The sequence below is a fragment of the Delphinapterus leucas genome, chromosome 3 (assembly GCF_059928025.1).
Source record: "Delphinapterus leucas isolate spDelLeu-1000000601 "Yukka" chromosome 3, BTC_Dleu_Yukka2, whole genome shotgun sequence".
NCBI classification, from domain to species: domain Eukaryota; kingdom Metazoa; phylum Chordata; class Mammalia; order Artiodactyla; family Monodontidae; genus Delphinapterus; species Delphinapterus leucas.
Genome location: NC_143131.1, coordinates 136,083,891 through 136,105,472, shown reverse-complemented (window position 1 = coordinate 136,105,472; position 21,582 = coordinate 136,083,891). Strand labels below are relative to the sequence as shown.

Here is a 21,582-nt window from a genome sequence, read left to right as displayed (position 1 = left end):
ATTCATCAGAGAAATCAAGCATGTCTTGGTGCCTATCATGGCACTGGGAAAGGAGGCGTAAAGTGCTGACCGCTCCCAGAAGACACTGGTGGGTAGAGTGGTGACTACCCTGTAGAAGCCCTCAATCCCAACAAGTACATAGGCTTAATATACAGAGCTAGGAGCTAAAACGGGATAAGGACAGGGTACTACGAGGCACACGAGTTGCCCCTCAATCATATATCAGGACAAAGGAAGGCTTTCTGGGGGAGGTAACATCTAAGTCCTAAAAAAAATGAATGGAAATTAGCTAGGTTTTGGGGGGATGGGAGCTAGGGAGTGCTGGTGGTGTTGGTTGTGACAGAGACAGGCACAAAAGGAAATAAAATAATTTCCTATGATCAGAATAGAGCACGAACGAGAGATTAACAAAAGATGAGCCTGGAAAGAGAGGCCATCGCTAGTTCACGGAGGGAAGGAGCTGTCAGTTATGTTAAAGTTTTGTTCCTTATCCTGTCTGAGGGAAACTGAAGCCAGAATGGGGGTTTTTTTGTTTTAATAAATTTATTTATTTTTTTGTTGCATTGGGGGTTCGTTGCTGCACGCAGGCTTTCTCTAGTTGCGGCGAGCGGGGGGCTACTCTTTGTTTTGGTGCGCGGGCTTCTCATTGCGGTGGCTTCTCTTGTGGCAGAGCACGGCCTCTAGGCACACGGGCTTCAGTAGTTGCAGTGCGTGGGCTCAGTAGTTGCGGCCAGCAGGCTCTAGTGTGTGGGATCAATAATCGTGGTGCACGGGCTTAGCTGCTCCGTGGCATGTGGGATCTTCTCGAACCAGGGCTCGAACCCATGTCCCATGCTTTGGCAGGTGGATTCTTAACCACTGCACCACCAGGGAAGTCCCCAGAATGGGTTTTGAGCAAGGTTATGACATAAATGGATGGACAATTTGATGACGTCTTTCTGACTTTACTGTGGAAAAACAGATTGGGGGGCGGGGTTGGAAGCAGAAGGACAAACTATGAAACTGTTCAAGTAATCAAGGCAAGAGATGCGAGTGGCCTGGACTGGGGTGGTGGCAGTGGGCCCAGAAAAGAGTCAACAGAACTGACAGATATGTAGAGGTTACAATAAACAGGACTTGGTAACTGATTGGATACACTGGATGAGAGAAGAATCAAAAGCTTGGGCAACTGAAAGGGTAGCATTGCCATTCCATGGAGATAGGAAAGAGAGGGTAATAGCAGATGTAGGAGTAAAGATAATGAGTTTACTTGGAGGCAAACTGAGTTTGATATTCTTAAGAGATGTCCAAGTGGCGATGTCCAATCGAAAGTTGGATCTTTCCTGAAATTTTTCTCCACTTTGAGAATAGAAGTTTGGAACATATGGAGGCCTTTTGAGAACCTTGTTATTAATATATTAATCTAATAAAAGAGGAGAAATAAAAATGAGAGAGTAAGTTATTTCTTTGGAAATAAGAGAATGCTCAGTCCAAAGTACGTGTGAGAGAGTAACTCAACCAAAATGGTTGGATGAAAAAGCTGCATTTCTGAAAAGAGAAAAGATCAGCCACTTAGCAATTATGTGCTGTGAGGTCATTTACCTTTTATGGAAAGGCTGGCATGTGGGGAGGAAATAATCTGCCCTCTGGCAATATCCCTCATCAGGGGCACTCATCCCCTTGATTTCAGAAAAGTCAGAGTGAATTAAAGCTGAAGTGAAAGTGTGAGAGACATACATGGGCCTTCACCATTACCTGGTCCAATTCCTTCCTTTTATAGAGAAAGGAACTAAGACAAGACCCAGAGAGTGTGACTGACCTGCCCATGGTCACACAGCTGGTCAGTGGGATGTGTAAGCCAGATGTCAGCTTGGTGTCTTATTCTGCCCTTTAAAATCCAGATGAGGTCAACCTGAGCCCCCATCCCATATCCTATGGAAGACCCCATGCCACCGCTTCCCCTGCCCCCAACTTCTGTGAATGCCTGTGGGACTGACGTTTCTCCCAGTCATCTCTGGTTCTCATTCCCAGCATTGGCCAAATTTCTCACTCTCTACTCTTTCTTGTGGCTCTTCTTTTAGCTTCTCCCACTGGCATTGAGCCAAATATGGGGACACCTCCTTCTTGACTTTTAGACCTCTACCCCCAATCAAACGGTACCAATCAGACAAGGCCACTCTGTGTTGTAAAGTTTTACTAACAATTTTAAAGTAACATGGATGGATATTACATTATAATATCATACATATTTGTAAGTAAATATTGTTTAAAGTGCCATTTATACCATGGAATATTATTCAGCCATAAAGAAATAAGGCAATCTTATCATTTGTAAAAACATGGATGTATCCTAAGGATGGATTATGCTAAGCGAAATAAGCCAGACAGAGACAAATGCTGTATGATCTCACTTATATGTGGAATATAAAACAAACAAAAAACAAGTTCATAGATACAGAGAACAGATTAGTAGTTGCTAGAGGTGGGTGTGGGCGGTGAAACGTGTGAAGAGAGTCAAAAGGTACAAACTTCCAGTCATAAAATTAAGTCATGTGTAGTGTACAACATGGCGACTATAGTTAATAATGATTTGAAAGTTACTATGAGAGTAGATCTTAACAGTTCTCATCACAAGAAAAAAAAAATTTTGTTACTGTATATGGTGACAGGTATTAACTAGACTTCTTGTGCCAATCATTTGCGAAGTATACAATTATAGAATAACTACGCTATACATCTGAAACTTATATAATGTTGTATGTCCATTATACCTCAATTTTAAAAAATAGCCCCTCTGCCCTTTTTTGACAACACAAGCACCAACCTGCTCCCATCTTAATCTCATTTCTCATGCTTTTGGCAACTGATTCTCTCCCGTTCCCTTTCCTGTTTCCTCTTCCCCTTAATTCTTGTCCCCTTGCCATTCATCCCACGTACTAATCAGAGGATATTCCCTCCCTAGAGAAACTCTGGAGGTACCTGCTAAAATATCCATTTTTCTCACCCCACTTAACAAATCTGGTCCTACGCTCTTTGCACTAAGCCAGGTGACTCGTCCATCTGACCTTGTAGAAAGCTCCTCCCAAATTTCCCAGGTCCTGCTCCCTGCCTGTCCCCACCTCAGGCTTTCCTGGGCTTGTTAGTCAGCATGAAACTCACATAAGCACGCATATGTTTTGAGTGACGTGAACTGAGCCTGTCAGTGTATACTATTGTCTTTTAATTGCTTTCAGCCCTGCAGACTTTGAACAGCTTTCTTCACCCTGCAGCTCAGCACTGATTTATTCAGCTTCTGCAAGCAATTTATTCACTTTTAATTAGACCCAACTTATTATTTTGTCAGTAAAACAAACCAAAAGAATCTATAAAACAACTTTTAAGTGAAATCACATTTCTGCCTGGAGGGATATAAAAAATGAAATTGCGCATCTCATCTTACCTGCCTGTTACAAAGACAGGATTGCCCAGATTGTCTTTTTATTTCCCAAGACCTTTTGTCTTTCATTAAGGAAAAGACTTGGGGAATCAGGCTTGGAGTAGAGGGGAGAAAATGGGAAAAGGTCATTTTCAATAGAGAGCAGATATGTGAGCGCATAAGGCAGGGCCTCTCCAGGTTGGTTCTTTGGCAACCCCTGCCATAGAATATCTGGGAACTGGTTAAGAGAGCAGATTCCCCCACCCTAGCCCTGGGCTTTCTGACTAGTAGGTCTGAGAGGTGGGGACAACAGATGGGGCTTCTCACTTGCCTATTCTTATACTTTCTGGACCCACGCCTGCTTCTGGACCAATACCCAAGCCCTCATATTCACTAATTGGCCACTTCTGCTTCCCCGGGAACTTGCCTCATCCTTCCTAGTCATCCAGGCTTTCTTCCATCTCTGACAACCACCACTCCTTGATGTCTACATTTATTCAATTCCCCACTGATAGCCTATCCAGTTACCTTTCCTGTGTATACATCTCATGTCTACAATTATTTTGTAAGGTCAGGAACTGTGCATTACAGATCAGTCTCTCGGCCAAACACCCTGCGTGTAGTCCTGGGCTCCCTTTACTACACCAGTGTTTCCAACCTTTCAGAGCCCAAAGATCTCTTTTGTCATCGAAGAATTTTACAACCTCCACCTGGAATTTGCTATAATTTTAATTGAAAAATGCACAGCAGCTGAATCCGATTGTGTATTTGGTAATGACTTTATACAAATTTACAATATATCTATCTTAAAAGTACCTGCCACACTTTAAAATAGGGGCTCTCATATGTAGGCAGCATATAATGTGTTCCATCTACAGACTGTGCCAGGAGCACATGGGAATTCTCTGACCTCTTGCTGTCAGCGGTCTACCTCAAGGGCAATGTTGAAGGGCCAGAGTTTAGGAGCTACTCTCTTGGCCTCAAATTTGAAGTAGGACACGCAAGTAGAAGGTGTCAGGGTATTTGGAAAATGTAAACTCTTCCTTCAGCTAACGGCAGTAATGACGTTCTGACCATGTCCTGTCGTCATGGTGCCACGTTACTCCAGTAGCACTCACTGGATTAATCTGTTATTTAACTCTCTGAAGAAACGTCTTTTAATCTGCGACCTGGCAGAGACAACCAATACCCACCAAAGATTCTGTGTGCTTCCCATGTAGCCCAGCCTCCCTTGCAGTTAGGATGAGGCCAGGTAACTGATTCTGGCCATTTGACTATGAGCAAGGTAATGTTATTCACTTCTGGGTCCTTGTCATGGTTATATTTAAAGCCACGTGTCGAGATCATGGGGTGGAGGGAGCCTGGATCCCTGAGTCACTGGATGGAGGTGAATTACTCGGACCTGTAAACTCTTCGTAGGTTGTGCTAAACCACTGAGATTTGGAGCCTTATTTGTTTCACAGCCTAGCCTAGCTTAAAAGTGAAAAAAGAGCTTTTAAGGAAAGGAACTACTAAATGCCTAGATCCATGCTCCAGGAAAAAGAGAGAGAGAGAGAGAGAGGGAGAGCTTGGAGTGTTTGAGAATATTGAGCAGCAAGGAAAGAGGTAGGCAGGAGCTGCATCGTATAAAGAAATGTAGGCCACAGTGAGAAGTCTCGATTTTGTACAAAGGCTCAATCATAAAGAGCCTTAATAAGAGAACTGACATGATCTAACTTACACTTTAGAAAAATAACCCTGGCTGCTATGTGAAGGCTAGATTGGAAAGGGAACAAGCAAGGATGTAGGAACCAGTTAAAAGTTTGTTGCAGTCATCCAAGACAAGAGATGCTAATGTCTTTTTTAAAATGGAAGCAGTAGAAATGTTGAGAAACTGATGGATTTGAAGAATATTCAGAAGACGAAAATGGATAGAACACAAAGATAGATTGTCTGTATCAAATGAAGGAGGGATCCAAGGTAATGACTAGGTCATTTGGGTAACTGGAGATGCTATTCATAGAAATAAGGACTACTGGAGCCAAAGTGAATTTTGGAGAGAATCCAGGAGGTCTAGAAATGATAAAGTTGAGATACTCAGCAAAGAAGTAGAGATGGCAGGTAGGCAGGGCGATTACCTCTGTCCAATACTCCATGAGTGAGGTTTGAGCTCCAAATACACTGAATGGGAGATAAGCTTGCTGGATCACTGGTGGTGCCCTAAATGCTAATGAACTCGGAGGATAATGACATTTAACATGGCAGAAATATCTTTTCATCTGTTTAAAAAATAGTTGTCCTTGAAAATCTGTTGGGGTAAGTCTTTTATGGACCGAGGAGCTAAGAGAAAATCAATTGGGTAAAAAACATTAACTAGACTCGTGATGGACACTGAGTGTGGCATGCTGATAATACGTTAAGTTTTATAAAAATCTACCTTTTGATCGCTCCTTTCCCACAAAGGTCCTATAGGATTTCATTTGTCAGGTATTTTCATTCTCTTCTACAGAACTGCATCCTTTGGTTAATTTTATTTAAGGTGATTGCTGTTTCGTTCTCACTCTCCCCACACCTTTCACACTACTCCCACTTTCACCAACCTCTAAAAGCAGCCATCCTCACCCCACCCTGTGCAAGGGCCTGCAGACTCGGTTCTTATTCAGTATTTCTTCCTCTCTAGAGGAAGGCAGCATCTGGCATCCTAATTATAGAACACGTTTTGTGGTCTGTGAATGAGGCACAATCACAGCTTTTGCCCTTCCCTTTGGGAAGGACAGAGCACCGTCTAGTACTTACAGGAGCTGATGGCACATAGCAGCTCTATGTAGACTCCTGTACTGAATTCAAGACCAATGGAGACTCTGAAGTTGAGGCATCCACAAGGCTTCTGCCCGAGCTGAACTCTACTGCAGGATAAGGTCTCCCCTTTGACCATTCCTTTCTCATGAAGCCTTACTGAACTTTCCTGGACGGGTCCCAGAACTAGAAACCTTAGTGAGCGGCTCTCAAACTACGATTTCTGTTTTCTGGCCTGCAACCAAAGACATTTCTTTGAATCTAAGACGCTATCAATTTAATAATGTCGTGAAGAAGCCTGCCGGCTAGCTCAGTTGGTAGAGCATGAGACTCTTAGTAATGTTATGAGGGTTAAAAAAAAAAAAAAGAAACATTACTGTATCAATAATGTGACATATCCTAGGTTCAAAACAAATGTGAAAAAAAAAGTTGGACTTGCCTGGTAGCACAGTGGTTTAGAATCCTCCTGCCAATGCAGGGGACACAGGTTCAATCCCTGGTCCAGGAAGATCCCACATGCCACAGAGCAACTAAGCCTGTAAGTCACAACTACTGAGCCTATACTCTAGAGCCCGCGAGCCACAACTACTGAGCCTGCGTGCCACAACTACTGAAGCCTGCATGCCCAAAGCCCATGCTCCACAATAAGAGAAGCCACTGCAATGAGAAGCCCACGCCCACAACAAAGGTTAGACCCTGCTCACCTCAACTAGGAAAAGCCCATGCGCAGCAACAAAGACCCAACACAGCCAAATAAATTAAAAAAAAAAAAAAAAAAAAGGTATACCTCAGATTCTAGCAAACGTGAGGGCCATTTCCTTAAGCAAATCCAATCAACATAAATGGAAAAAGCAAAATGAATAAGAAACTGATGATAAGATTGTTTTATTGCAAATCTTTCCTTGATCTAGTAAAATGCTTGGGGAATGGATAGGAATGTGGTCACTGGACTTTTGCTTTAATTCAGGGTTGATGAAAAACCTTTTGTTGCTGTTGCCTCTGCTGTTCTGAAACTTCTGTGAGAAGCAAACAAAAATCTTACAAAACATGTTAGCAGTCTTTCCTGCAGTAGTTGGAAATACCTCAAATAATTAAAATGACTGATACTTTCTGGGTGATTGGTGATGTTTCTGAACCTGGTTTCCAGATAGCAAATAGAGTTATAGGTGGTCTAGGACAAATGTTGTAGTAACAGGCCAACAGTTTTAATAAAAGTCGGACCTGTTAGTGCCTATTAAAAAAAATAATGTGTGTCAAACTCCTAATTTCAGTTATCAGTACTTTAGCACAAAGCCAAAGTTGATTAAGCTTTTAAAAAGTGAGTTGACTTGAAATAAAATATACTGCATTTAATAAAACAAATGTTATTAAGGTATAGCAAGAGTTGGAAAGATGACTCAAGAATGCTTGCAATTTGGGGAAAACTGATATAATTGATAGATTTGAGGACACACTAACCCCAGACTATTTCTTCTAAGGTGGTTATTGTTTAACTCAGTGTCTAACAGGAAATTGTTTTTGTAAGATTTACACATTTTGTCCTCAGGGTGGGGTGCTTTAAAAACCCCTGTGGTTAACCGAGGACGAAACTTTCTTAGATTCTAATTAATTCTAATATCAGGATAGTGTACTATTCTTCTAGAACCTAAGTGTAGATTAAACTTAATTTTATAGGGTCCCCCCGCTCCCACGGTCCTGACCAACTGATATCCTTTTCAGGGAACTGAAACCACTTTTTCCTGCTTTCTAGCCCGACTTGGGTCTTTCCATTTTTAAAGTCAACATGTTTGCTGTAGCCACAGGAAGCCTGCGAATGTGGCTTCTTCCTAGGTTGCTCACTTACATCCAGACACACACACACAATTTTATGCAGTTGCTTCTCATCTCTTGATCTCAGCTCAGTGAACCCCACCTCCTCAGGGACGGGGTCACATCCCTCTGTCCTGCAATCACATTGCACCCTCTTCTCCTTTGTGGCACTTATCCTGACAAAGGTTCAATAAGTATTTTTTTGATTCAATGAATAACTGGTTAATTGACTCCTAACAATAAAAATGGAATTTGCTAAAGATGGGGTTTAGCTGAGTTCATTAAAATGTAAAAGCAAAGAACTAGGGTTAATTGAAAACGTGAGCCAGGCAGGATAGAGAAAGTTTGGGAATAAGAACAGAATTTCTTAGCAAACTCTAATTAACCCAGTATTTTAGACTAATGGTCCACCGTATAGAAATACTCCCCACACACACCCCATCTAGGGGACATTCTGCCCAGTGGAAAAGTGATATTGGTGCCAGAGAGGATTACTGTCGCAAGCCAGAGGTGATCTGAGTGTTCATTAACAAAATAAGATAATCCCCAAGTTTATTGTTAGTGGAAGGTGCCATTTCAGGAAAATTAGAATGAGAGAGAGATTTTACAATCGGAAGGACTTTGGAGAGTTGCTTCAGATATGCCCCTCCCTTTCTGAAAACAGTAATAAACCACACCTCAGATAAAAGAATTGCACAATCCCCCTTTGTTTCCTGTTCTACTTTTGGAAAGAAGTGGCTTCTCTGGAGCAAAGGGGAAAGCAGTGGGTTACGGAGCTGCCTCCCCGTCTTGGTCCGTCCAGCCCATTCTCGTGTGCTTCACACGGCCTGGGGCCCACAGCTCTGCTCACTGCTTCCCTGCCCAACACCCTCCAGGACTTCTTACTCTCAGCATAATAAATAGCTCTAACAGGCCACCTCGCCCTTGCCTGCCTCTCCACCCTCACCTTTTGCTACTCTTTGTACCCTACTTCGTGGCCTCTATAGAACAGTCCTATGAACTTTCTAGAACCAGTTCTTCTACCTGGAACACCCTTCCACAACCTCCTACCTAGCTAACTGTGTATATATACACATATGCATATATGTATACACACACATATACATACACACCATTGAAGTGTCTTGCCCCTTAACCCATAACTACTTTAGGATGGACTTCCTGCAAACGAGAGCAATTTCTTTCTTTTCTTTTTTTTTTTTTTTTTTAGTATATATTGATCACCTGCTTTGTGAAAGGTCGTATGTAAGCCGCTACAGATAATACAAAAGACATGATATATGGCCCCTTCCTTCAGATTCTTTGTTTCAAATGACTAATGAAAAAGAGCTTATTTACTAAATTCATATATATTATTATTTAATTAAGTACTGACTAAATATAGCCAACTGCCTAAAAGGCTGGATCAGGTAATACATGTAAGCGCGGGGAGAAGAAGTAAGATTTCAATGCGTGCAGGAGTTAGGAAAGGACACTGAAGTCAACGTAAGGGAAAGCAGAGCTGAGATGGTTTACTGTTGACATCCTCTGAGTACCTACCTCTAACCATACTTAAATATAATCTAGCTAAATAAGTCAATCAGTTTCCTTCCTCCCCTTATTTTTCTTTAGCTTCTTCTTGCTGACCTCTTTGTTGCTTTTTATTTTTTATTAATTTTTATTGGAGTATACTTGCTTTACAATGTGGTGTTAGTTTCTGCTGTACAGCAAAGTGAATCAGCTGTACGTACGCATACATCCCCTCTTTTTTGGATTTCCTTCCCATTTAGGTCACCACAGAGCACTGAGTAGAGTTCCCTGTGCTATGCAGTAGGTTCTCATTTGTTATCTATTTTATACATAGTACTGTATATATGTCAATCCCAATCTCCCCATTCATCCCACCTCACCCCCTTCCCCTCTTGGTTTCCATATGTTAAGAACAATTTCTTATATAACCACCATGTAATTATCATAATCAGAAGATTTAACATTATTAAGATCCTGTTTCTAATCCACATTTCATATTTAAATTTTTCCCATTGTCCAATAATGTCTTTTATACCTATTTTATCTCCCCCCCCCCCGTCCAGGAGCCAATCCAGGATCACACATTACTCTTAGTTGTCATACCTTTTTAGTCTTTTTGAATCAGAAGCAGTTCCTCTGCTTTTCTTTGACCTTTGACATTTGAACAACCTAAGCCAGTAATTCTGTAGACCAGCCCCCAGGTTGAGATTTTTCAGTGTTTCCTTGTGACTACCACAGAAGTGACGTTCTCAGTATATCGTATCAGGAGACCCAGCATATCCAGTTATCCCAAAATGGGTGATGTTTGCTTTGATCTCTTGGGTAAGGTCATGTCTGCCACATTTCTCCACTACAAATGATTCTCTTTTCTTTTTCTTTAACCATTGTAATTAATAACTTGAAGGAAAGCTACTTTGAAACTATGCAAATATTCAGTTCCTCATCAAACTTCATCTACTTGTTTGGCATCCACTTTATATCTGCTTTGCTTTTAAGTAAGCCCATTTTTCACTGTTAATAAAGAAAAGAAAAGAATATAATATGATAAGTGGACTTTCTCAATTGCCCCACCTAACTCACCTGCATCTCCCGTGTCAATCCAGTCTTCCTTTGTGAAGACCTTATCACATAAAATTGACAGACATCTGATATGTATGGCATTAGCCAAGGCAAGATTTCTTGTTTGCATTTTCCACTCTATTCATGAATGATCTTTTCATTTCCTTTCCTTTCCTTTTATAATAATAATATTTTTAAAAAAGAATCCGTGAAAGGGGCATTTATTTTAATAATGAGAAAGAAGATATACATTATTATTTCAGGCTTACCACATGTCATAATATTGCTTTTGTCTCGTTATGATGGGCGTCAGTAATTGCATTTACTTTTTTTCATGCTTGATACAAGGGCTCACTTAAGACTCTGAAGAGCTTCTTTCAGCCTTGGGGTCTGTGCATTAGAAATCATTTGGGTTCATTAAAGTCATGAGGAGAATTAGGGTAAGGGTCAGATCATAGGAGCATCAGGAAGGTAAAATATTACCATTTAAATGAGAAATGGAACTTCTCCTTTAGTGAATCACATTTTCAATGACAGATGGGGTTGCTCACTGTGAGATTAATCATGCCTGACATTTACTCATCCATTTATTCAAAAGAAAATCATCCTGCAAGCCTACTAGGTGAGAAGCAAACTATCTACAACTTCTAACCTTATAAAGTATGTATTTGAATTCATTCTACTGGGTCTCTAAGCAAGATTTGGCCAAAAGGAACCTTGAGAGCTTGCTTATAGGTTCTATTAAAAGAGCTCAGAAACTGGAATATCCTAGATAAAGCAGCCTCCTTCCTCCATCTAGGACTAAGGGCTCAGTTTCAGAAACCACCAAATGGAATGGCAAGAAGGAAAGGGGTCTCCAACCCTCACCCCCAGACAACCAGATCAGGAAAAGCCCACGGCGTTCATGGCACCGCATTCAGTGCAGTCCAGTCGCCTCAGGCCCAAATTTCCTAGGAAAGAGACTTTCTCTTGTTTCACCAATCACTCTCACGTGAGGGTCTGACCACAAATGAGCGCCTCTGAAATATCATCGGTATCAGAAAACTTTAGAGCGAGGGAAAACCTAGAGAATAAACAGCTTTCCCTTTAAGACATGTCTCCACTTTTTATACTGTCCAATTTGTTCCTCACAAAAGGCTTGTGGAAAAAATTAGAGTAAGACTAAGTCTCCTCATACTCTGGTGAGGACACAACCCCAGAGAGGTGAAGGGGCAGTTTGGAGTCAGGAATGAACCAGAGCTAGAATTCTGAGCCCTGGGTTCACAGTCCTCCAGGCCACACTTTTGCCCCATCGAGGTCATCTACACCCTCTCCACACCATCCACCAGCTGAAATGCTTTCATGGCACTTATCAGAGTGTTAGTTGTATTTTATTTATATGATCATTTGCTTAATGTCTCTCACCCTAGAATGTATGAATTATAGGGATTGAACATATTTTTCTCACCTCGTGTGCCACAGTCTACCTTGGATGGTTGGGTGGACAAGTGGATGAGCCAATGTGCCACCCGTGTGTCGTAAACATATCCACACCTTGCGTTGACAAGCCTCATATTTCTCCTGACCATGATGATTTCATGTCCTTTCTCAGATCGTAGCTTGCTGCCAGACATGGCCCTCTCAGTGGACTCGTCTTGGTACCGGTGGCAGTGGCGAGTCAGAGATGGCCTCCCACAGTCTCCATCAGAAGCCACACCACTGCTGTCCCCAGAGGAGGGGGCGCAGAACTACAACCTGGCACAGCAGCGGGTCGTGTTCCCCAACAATGACGTATTCCACCAGGATTGGGCCAAGGTCTCCAGGAGATACTCTGGCAACAGAATCTGCACCACCAAGTATACCCTCTTCACCTTCCTGCCCCAGAATCTCTTGGAGCAGTTTCACAGGTATACGACCGCTTGGCTGAACAGCACACGCTTTATAGCCGAGTATTTGCCACTCAGATGAACTCAGAAATGCTACCCTCTGGGCCAGATGCGTGTACCTTGAGAAGCTTTGTCACTCATTCATTCAGTATTTATCAGATTCTACTCTGTGTTAAGTCATGTGTTGTGTATTAGAGATACATGAGCGAAAAGAAAAAGACACATTGTCCTGACTATATTGGCTAGTGAAAGAGACAGATATTAATTTTAGGAATTATGTAAATTGGTGTAAACTATAATTCAGATAGGTACTTCCAAGGAGAAGGATATGGTGCTATTAGAGTGAGTACAAGAGCAATCGGGCCTAGTTAGGAAAGTCAAGGAAGACTTCTCGGAGGAAGTAACTGTGGAAGTCTAATATGAAAGAAGAGAATGTGTTAACTAGGTGGAAAGAGGCAGAGAGAAGTCAGAGAAGGGAGCCAGAAGAATGTTCTTTCAAACAGACCTTCATGTGCAAAGGCACTGTGGCAAGAGGGAGAAAGATGCACTTGGAAAACGTAAAAGTGCAAGCCACTCTTTTGAAATAATATATGCAAAATTATCTTTTAATTATAAAGCAAAATATGCACCTAGACATTATCCTAAGTTTTGTAATTATTAGCACCTATCATTTATTGAGCAACTACTATACTCTGGAACCCTCCATTGCATACATAACAAATATTCATCCCATGTAATATTTATAGGAGCCCTTTAAAGTAGATAGTACTATCCCCATTTTAAATGGATTTGACTTTAAAGCCCTTACCATGATGTTCGAGGTGACACTGAAAGAGAATGTCATTTTTAGTTGGCAAGGGCTAATAGGGAAGCAGTAATGCGGCAAGTATATTTCTCTTCTCCACAGTTTTCATTCATACCTTGCTTGCCCCTTCCAGATGGGCTAACCTCTATTTCCTGTTCCTGGTGATTCTGAACTGGATGCCCTCCATGGAAGTCTTCCACAGGGAAATTACCATGTTACCGTTGGCCATTGTCCTGTTCATCACCATGGTCAAGGATGGCATAGAGGACTTCAAGAGACACCGCCTTGATAGAGAGATAAACTGCTCCAACATCCAGATATATGAAAGGTAAGGGAAATCATTCCTCTGTTTTCTCTGTGGCAAATAGATTATGCAAACTTATCAGTGTTTTCAAAAAATTGGTCTCTCTTCTCACATTAATTTTCTTCAATTCATTTAATTCAGTGATACTCAACCAGGGCAATTTTGCCCTGCAAGGAACTTTTGACAATGTCTGCAGACGTTTTTGGTTGCCATATCGGGAAGGAGGTTGCTACTGGCATTTAGTGAGTAAAAGCCAAGGATGATGCTAGACATCTTACAATATACGGGACAACCTTCCACAACAAAGAATTGTGATCCAGCCCAAAACGTCAGTAGTGCTGAGATTTAGAAACCTTTAATTTAACTCATGTAAATGCCATAAGAGCAGGGTTGAAACCTCAAGAATTAAACTCTAAAATTGACTGAATCATCTCAGGAGACCAAGTTCAGGAACAGCTCTTTGGAGAGTGACAGGCAATGTCTCCCAAACAGGAAAATGTATACTGTTTTTAAAGCATCTGTGGCTCTTGGCTAAACCTCCTTGCTTTTAGAACTTAGCCAGGTAGGTTTTAGGACCCAGAGTTGGCACACCTGTTCTTGGTTGCCTGGGGTGGAAAAGGAAGCTACCTGTGGGTGACGTCTGCATTCCAACAGGTGGAGCCTCAACAAATAGAAGGAAGTGACCTGGTGGGTACACACCTGTTCTCTGCAAGCTCTTTCCTTGTCATACTTCTCCCCTAGAGTTTATACACCGGCTTTTTACTTTTAGTTTTCCTTTTGAAAGAAGAGAGAGATTTTCAGCAGACAAGGCGAGTAAAAGATGTCAGGAACATCACTCGCTGACAGCTGAACAACGGAACTGATCAGGGAAGAACCTCTTTTATGGGGAGCTCAAGTGTCCTGCTATGAGAATTAAAGAGACGGGATTGAGCAGAGATGAGAAAGGAAGGCAAGGAAAGGCTGAAAAGGAAAGAAGACAGGAAACGAGTGGTGGTCTCCAACCTGCCCTTTGAAGGACGGTCCCACAAAGAGAACCCCAACAGACATTACCATGGGAATCAAATTAAGACCAGCAAGTACACTCTGTTGTCCTTCATACCCAAGAACATCTTTGAGCAGCTACACCGGTTTGCCAATTTCTATTTTGTGGGCCTTGTGGTTCTGAATTTTATCCCCGTGGTCAATGCTTTCCAGCCTGAGGTGAGCATGATACCGATCTGTATCATCCTGACGGTCACTGCCATCAAGGATGCTTGGGAAGACCTCCGGAGGTACAAATCCGATACAGTGATCAATAACCGAGAGTGCCTCGTCTATAGCAGGTAAAACGAAACACCCGGGGAAGTCTCGGCCCCAGCTCTGATCTTTCTGTGGCTGCTGCCACCGCAGGTGCTGTTTATAGAAGGATGGGGTAGGAAGATAGCATCATTTTATCACAGTGAAGCTGTTCAGTTCTCCACAATGGGGATTATGGTTTAAAACCGAAAAACATAAAACAAAAGGAATTGAGGCTTGAGTCAATCGTTGATTAAAATTAGGAGGTCTTTATTATGTGACATTTTCTTTGCTGTTTCAAATGTGTTAGACATTTAAGAGTTTTGCATAAATTCACAACCATTTTAGGTCTAGTGTGGCCATGAGCACGTTGGAGCAGGTTTGGAGACCCTTGGAGAAAAGTGGCATCACTGTTTTTCAGGAAAGCAGTAGGCAGTGTATTAGGAGAACCAGTCCTGGAGACACACTGCCTGGATTGAACGCTGTCTCGATCAATCGTTAACTCTGTGACCTTAGGCAAGTGACCTAACCTCTCTGAGACTCATTTTGTCCCTCGTAAAATTGGAACACTTCCTGAGGTGGTCGTGAGAATTGCATGTGATAATCCTTGGAAATTACTTAGCACTGCTCCTGATGTATGATAAATACTCAGTCTGCAAACTGTAATTGCTTTATTTTTAGAATGTGAAACGCACGTTAGCTCGATCAAGACTGTCCTTAAGCTTTCTCTCTGATATCCCAACCCAAACAAACATGGCTCACCACCTGTCTTGCCATGTACTTTAACATAATTTTATACCTGTCGTTGTCTTAGAAAGACTCCATTGAGTCAAAAACCAAACTGGGTTGTTAGGAAAAGGACACGCTCTCGATCAGTAAGGGAAGAAAACAGAGTTACCGTGTGTCTCAACTTTGTGACAATTCATGTAGCCCAGAAAGAAGCAAGGGAATGGAGGCTGGGCTTGCAGTGAGATTGCGGTGACAAAGAGTGCTTTCTGGGCTGGCAATGGACCCCAAGACGTTCTGCAGTTGCTCTGGTCCTTCTTAGAGTGAAAGGCGCTTGCTCCGATGTGTGCCCTACAGCTGTTTAGGGGCTGCTTCTTTCTAAGAAGTTCTCTTCCCCGGGGGAGAACATGGAGCTTATGACTTGGAGCTGGCTGGTGATAGTTTATAAGCCAGACTCCACTCGGGAAATTGTAGCCTGGGGAAGCTTCTAAGGAGATCATGTAATGCAAGGGACTCAGCTGTCTCCAGGGCACCCCTAAGAGAACTTCCGTACCTTCTCCTCAGCAAAAGATGAGCTTCTGTTCTGTTTGCCTACAGGACCAAAATTGCACATCTAAAAATATTAATCTGAACGTTTGGGTTTTTTTTTTTTCAGCTGGATCTAATTGTCTTGAGTATTGTTAGCACACTGAATACCTAGAGTTGAGACTGAGTCATTCCTCACCTTTGAGTAAGGAAATTATAAAGAGAGGAAAAAAAAAAAACTGTTGGAGTGCGCCGCCTTTCCTAAAGAGACTGATTTTTTAAGAAAACATTGTTTTCCTCTTGTCACCAATCCACCCCATCACTTTTTGTTTTCTGTCTTTCTCCTTTGTTGTTTTTCTCATGGAAGATGCACAGTGAGGCTGGTTCCTTGGGGAGGGATACAGGGGGACCTCAGCGAGCCTGGTTCTCTTCTCCCTGCTTTGCCAGAAATCCTCTGCCCTGAGCATCCCAGAAACATAGGCCTGTTCTTGGGGATAATCTCAGTGTCAATCAGATCACAGACTGACCTGTGCTGGGTGCTGGCCTGATACAGGCCAGGCTGTTGTCATTCTGTTCTCAAAATAGCTTCCAGGAAAGTGGCAGAAAACTGAGGAGATAACAATCCAGAAAAAAGAAACATTTATCCCCAGGCTCACTGGCAGGGAGGGACATACAGGTTTTTTATTTTTTTAAAACAAATGATATTATTTTATTTATTTCTTAATAATATAATTTCAGAGAAATCGTTCTAAAATTATTATAGATAAAAGTTTAGTGATAATAATGGGTTTGATCATTCTTCACTATTTTGGTGAATCATAGTTTAACAAAGAGAGTATTTGAAAACCAGGTTCTAAGTTCAGTTTATTTCAATACTTGATTATCATAGTTGTCAGGACTGAAAAATTACCTTGGAAAAGCACACATCGGGCTCCCCTGGTGGCACAGTGGTTGAGAATCCGCCCGCCAATGCAGGGGACACGGGTTCGAGCCCTGGTCTGGGAAGGTCCCACATGCCGCGGAGCAACTAGGCCCGTGAGCCACAACTACTGAGCCTGTGCGTCTGGAGCTTGTGCTCCGCAACAAGAGAGGCCGTGACAGTGAGAGGCCCGCACACCACGATGAAGAGTGGCCCCGGCTCGCTGCAACTAGAGAAAGCCCTCACACAGAAACGAAGACCCAACACAGCCAAAAATAAATTAATTAATTAATTAATTAATTTTTTTAAAAAGAGAAAAGCACACATCATGCAATATGTACTTGGGAAGACTTTATGGTTATTGATAATGGATATACAAATTCATATTTTTAATTGAAGTATAATTAATTTACAATGTTGTGTTAGTTTCAAGTATACAGCAAGGTGATTCAGTTTTATATATATTCTGTTGTGTCAGTTGAGATGCTCTCTACTGCAAGAAGCAGAAACCTCGACTTAAACAATTTTAACAATGAAGAGACTTTGTTTCTTAAGTCACTACAACTATGCTGAGGTGGGCAGGTGATCAAGCATGGTTCATTCAGCCAATCGGCGTTCTAGCTGCAGCAGTTAGCTGTCCTTTTCATTCAGTCCCCCTCTGTGTCATCTTTACCCCCAGGTAGATTTCCCTCATGGCAATGAGATGGCTGCAGCAGCTCCAGCCCTCACATCTACATATAATAACCCACAAAGGGAGAAAGGAAAGCACTTCCAGAAGCATTCTTGGAAGGTCCAGGAAGCTTACTCCACAGATCCTCCTCATCTCTTAGTGACCCCAGTGGGTCACATGCCCATCCCTGAACCAATCCCTCTGAGCAGGAGATGAGATTACGCTGATTAGGTTATACCTGAGCCATAGAGCCCAGCATGAGGTTCACTTCCCTGAAAGCATATGGGCTACACAGGGAAGGTGAAAAATCCAGATTTTAAAAATGAGGTCTTTCCAAGAGAAGGAGAAACACATGTTGGAGAAGCCACCACTATGTCCTCAACACCATCACCTTAAAATATTTTTGAGCCTCGACTCCTTGTGAATTGCTTTTCACATATTAACAGGAGGAGACACACTTTGGGACACTCTGTAATATATATCCTTAAAGCTATTCTAACCCTGGAGTGGATTAATTCTATGAAAAACTCCAGAATAGGAAGATAGAAAATGCTAGATATTATTATTATCTTAAGTGATGATGCTGAGGGAGCATTTCCTTTTGCCAAACGTTGAAGATATTGGGCTGGCCAAAAAGTCTGTTCGGGTTTGTCATCCCATCTTACTGAAAACCCCAAATGAACTTTTTGACCAACACAATACATGACGGTATGTCAGGCAAAGAACACAAGATCTGAGAGGACAATTTTTTTCTGAGAAGCAACATGAAAGCTTATATCTCAAACACTAGTTCTATCCATTTTGTCTCAGTTTCACACATTTGAGAAACTGATGTCAAATGTCCTCATTTTTGTACAGTTGAATGCTAGGACCCTAAGAATTTTGCTCACCTTAATCCCATGTGTCATCCAGCCTAGACTTGTTTATACTGTGAGAGAATCTTTTTGCAAACAGCAGAAGCCTTGTTTACAGAATTACAATCCTGTTAGAGCATTTTCTTTTAATATAGCAACTGTGCTTGTGGTCTAAAAGTGACCCATTAATCAGATTTATGGAATGACTTCAAGGAGAGATTAGCTTCAGAATTGTATTAGCTTAGTTTCTCCCAGGGCTCAATTTAATGAATCTAGAAACCATACAGAGCAAGAGAATTGTATTTTTCCATCCAGCTTCGTATATTTTTATTTGTATTCAGAAAACAGGCAACAAGGAAGCAGGAGTGGGAACCAAGGGAATCCATGAAGGTTTTTGTCCCCATATTGTAATGCAGCAAAAGCCTTCCAGTGTTTCAGCAGCCGAGCACACAATTATTCATCTGTTCAGCAAGTCTTACGTCTGAACGGAGTACGTGTATATCAACATGGAAGGCCCCACGTACCCTCGAGGGGCTCTCAGTCCAGAGAGCATGAGGAACTTGTAAACAGCTACAGTGTCCCTTGCCTATGGACAAAGGGTCACAGTCATGCATGGGCTGCAGTGACACATCTGCCTGCCAAAAACATCAGAGCCAGCCGAGGGAAGCCTTCTCTGAAGAGGTGACGTTTCAGGAGGGCACTGAAGGATGAGCATTCAAATAGGTAAAGAAAACAGGTCAGCTCACAGCCTCTTCATGTGTCACCTGAAGGTTGTATGTGTGATTTATGCTGGTATCAAGAAGACCAGGATCAAGAGATAGCAGGAGCTTAAGAGAGAAATGATTCGATTAGAAACTTTATTTTATTTTATTGGCCACGCCGCATGGCTTGGGGGATCTTAGTTCCCCGACCAGGGATCGAACACGGGCCCTGGCAGCGAAAGCTCCGAGTCCTAGACACTGGACCGCCAGGGAATTCCCTAGAAACGTTTAAATTCTGACTTTTTACCAAGACTTGGAGATTCTCTTTTCTGTAAGTCAGGTGGCTGCTATAACATAAAAAGAATTCCAGATGCTACAGGATCGCGGCCAGTCTTCTGACAGCATGGCACTGAGGGCCTGGTTTCCCAGCTGTGGAAAACTCTGCTGGAGAAGGCAGATGCCTGGCCTGCAGCCTGCTTTTATTTGTATGTCAGTTTCCTTCCGTGCCGGTGCCCCCATAGGAAAGCCTGAGAATGAGGAAACCAGAGGTCCTCATCCTGGGTCTGTCACCAATTAACTACATGACCTAAATGAAGCCACTTAGGCAGTTGTGTCCCCATTTGTCTCATCTTTAAATAATGGTCATAGTCTCTCTACGGTAAGTTTTGTGAAAAGATGTGAGATGACATGTCAGAGGGCTTGAACGTAGCAGAGCTATAGAAACAACTATACAATGCAGTGCCAAAGGAGAGCGCTTAAAGCAGCCTCAGCAAGTCTCATACTGGATGCTTGGCATCACACCCGGGCTTGTCTCAGAACTGCCACTTACTAAATGTGTGGACACCTGTAGTTACTTGATCACTGCAGCCGCCATTTCAACTTGTATAAAGTAGGGCCAGTATTAGCACCTATCTCCCAGGGGCATGTGGGTTGAATGAAATAATCCTTATAAACTGTTAACTCAGTGTCTGCACCATAATTAGCACTACATAATTTTTTTTAATTTCCATTCACTTCAACTCTCATTTTTTCAATGTCAGGCCCAACCTAAGCCTTCATCTTTCTTGCTACATTTCCCATCCATACAAGAGAGGAATTGTTTATTTTATTGGCAAAGGTCAAGGACATTCACAGAGCCACATTTACCAGTGGGCAGGGTAACAGTGTTTTAAAAGCAAAAACTTATGCTCTGCTCTCTCATTTCTCTTCTATTGTATGTGGCAGGATTTAAAATCTGAATTTGGGAAACCCTTCTAGAGCCTGGACCTCTTTCCCCTAACTCCGTTTCCACAGCACTCCTGAGCACACCCAGACCAAGATTTAGATTTAGGTGAGGGATTTAGGTGGCTTCATCTGGCCTGGAGCCTAAGCCCCTTCTCCCAACCCAGCTTCTAACATAGAATGTACATTCAAATATCATATTTGCGTGGCTCTTAATATAGTAGCTATTTGATCCCCATTCTACTATCATTTTCCTCCATATAACATCCCTCTGGGAAACCGAAAGGATATGAAATGATTGACAGGGTAGAATTTAGGCTTTGCCAGGGCCGTCCTAACATCGAAATACAATATGTATTCTTTACCCTAAAACTATATCCTCGGTTTGCTGCAGCTGTTAAATGAAGTAATGCATGTAAAATGCTTAGTATAGTTCCCGGCATTCAGTAGCCCTCAGAAAATGTTGCCTAAAACATTACTAAGGAGAGTTCGATAACCTTGATAGCCAAGAGTCACCATGAGCTTGACTCAAGGGGAGTAAGATAGACAGATCATTGGCTGGGGTTTTGAACCGCATAGAAGAGGACAGACGCTTTACCATAGAACTTGACTCCAAGCTATAATAACGTAGCAAAATAGGCCTGGGGAAAGAATCTGAAAGTGCACAAAACAGGGGATCATAGTGTCATTTGAAGCATGACTATGAAAAGTGCCACTGGCTGTAGTTGACAGACCAGCAGCCTGCTGCATCCACTCCGCAGGTCTTTGCTCTGCATTTGGCACCAGCCAAGTAGCCTCCTCTCTAAAGGGTCGGTTTTGCAAGTGCCCACCCGACTCCCATGGCCTCGCCCTGTGCTCACAGAAGGCCATAAACTATGTGGGCCAATTCAGCTTGTCATTTCAGGATAGAATGCATTAGGTTCTCCCCCAAACTCAATGGGTGGAAGAATCAAAGAACAAGAATTCAGGTGTCCCTGAAGCTCTGCACTTGTGTCAACAGGCGTGATTTGTACGTGAGCGGGTGAGCGTTTATAGCCTCTGATTTGCCATTATGGAGCTCACAATTCCAAAAGCCGAGGCTCCTGTTCCCGACCCAGCCTCAGTTACGTCTATGTCGCCAGCTTCTGAGAGGTCATCTGCTTAGAACTGCACTTTCGAACAGGACCAAGAG

General features: G+C 42.4%; 1 protein-coding gene across 2 annotated transcripts in view; it reads left to right on the top strand.

Moving 5' to 3' along the window:
- Window positions 1-21,582, top strand: part of ATP10B (ATPase phospholipid transporting 10B (putative)) — a 157,901-nt gene that overhangs the window by 14,401 nt on the left and 121,918 nt on the right. Inside the window, exons 2-3 of one of the 2 annotated variants that reach the window (XM_089909632.1) lie at window positions 12,138-12,432; window positions 13,350-13,544. In XM_089909632.1, coding sequence (XP_089765758.1) covers window positions 12,138-12,432; window positions 13,350-13,544 — 490 coding nt within the window. The other variant, XM_089909633.1, reaches the window with a different exon arrangement.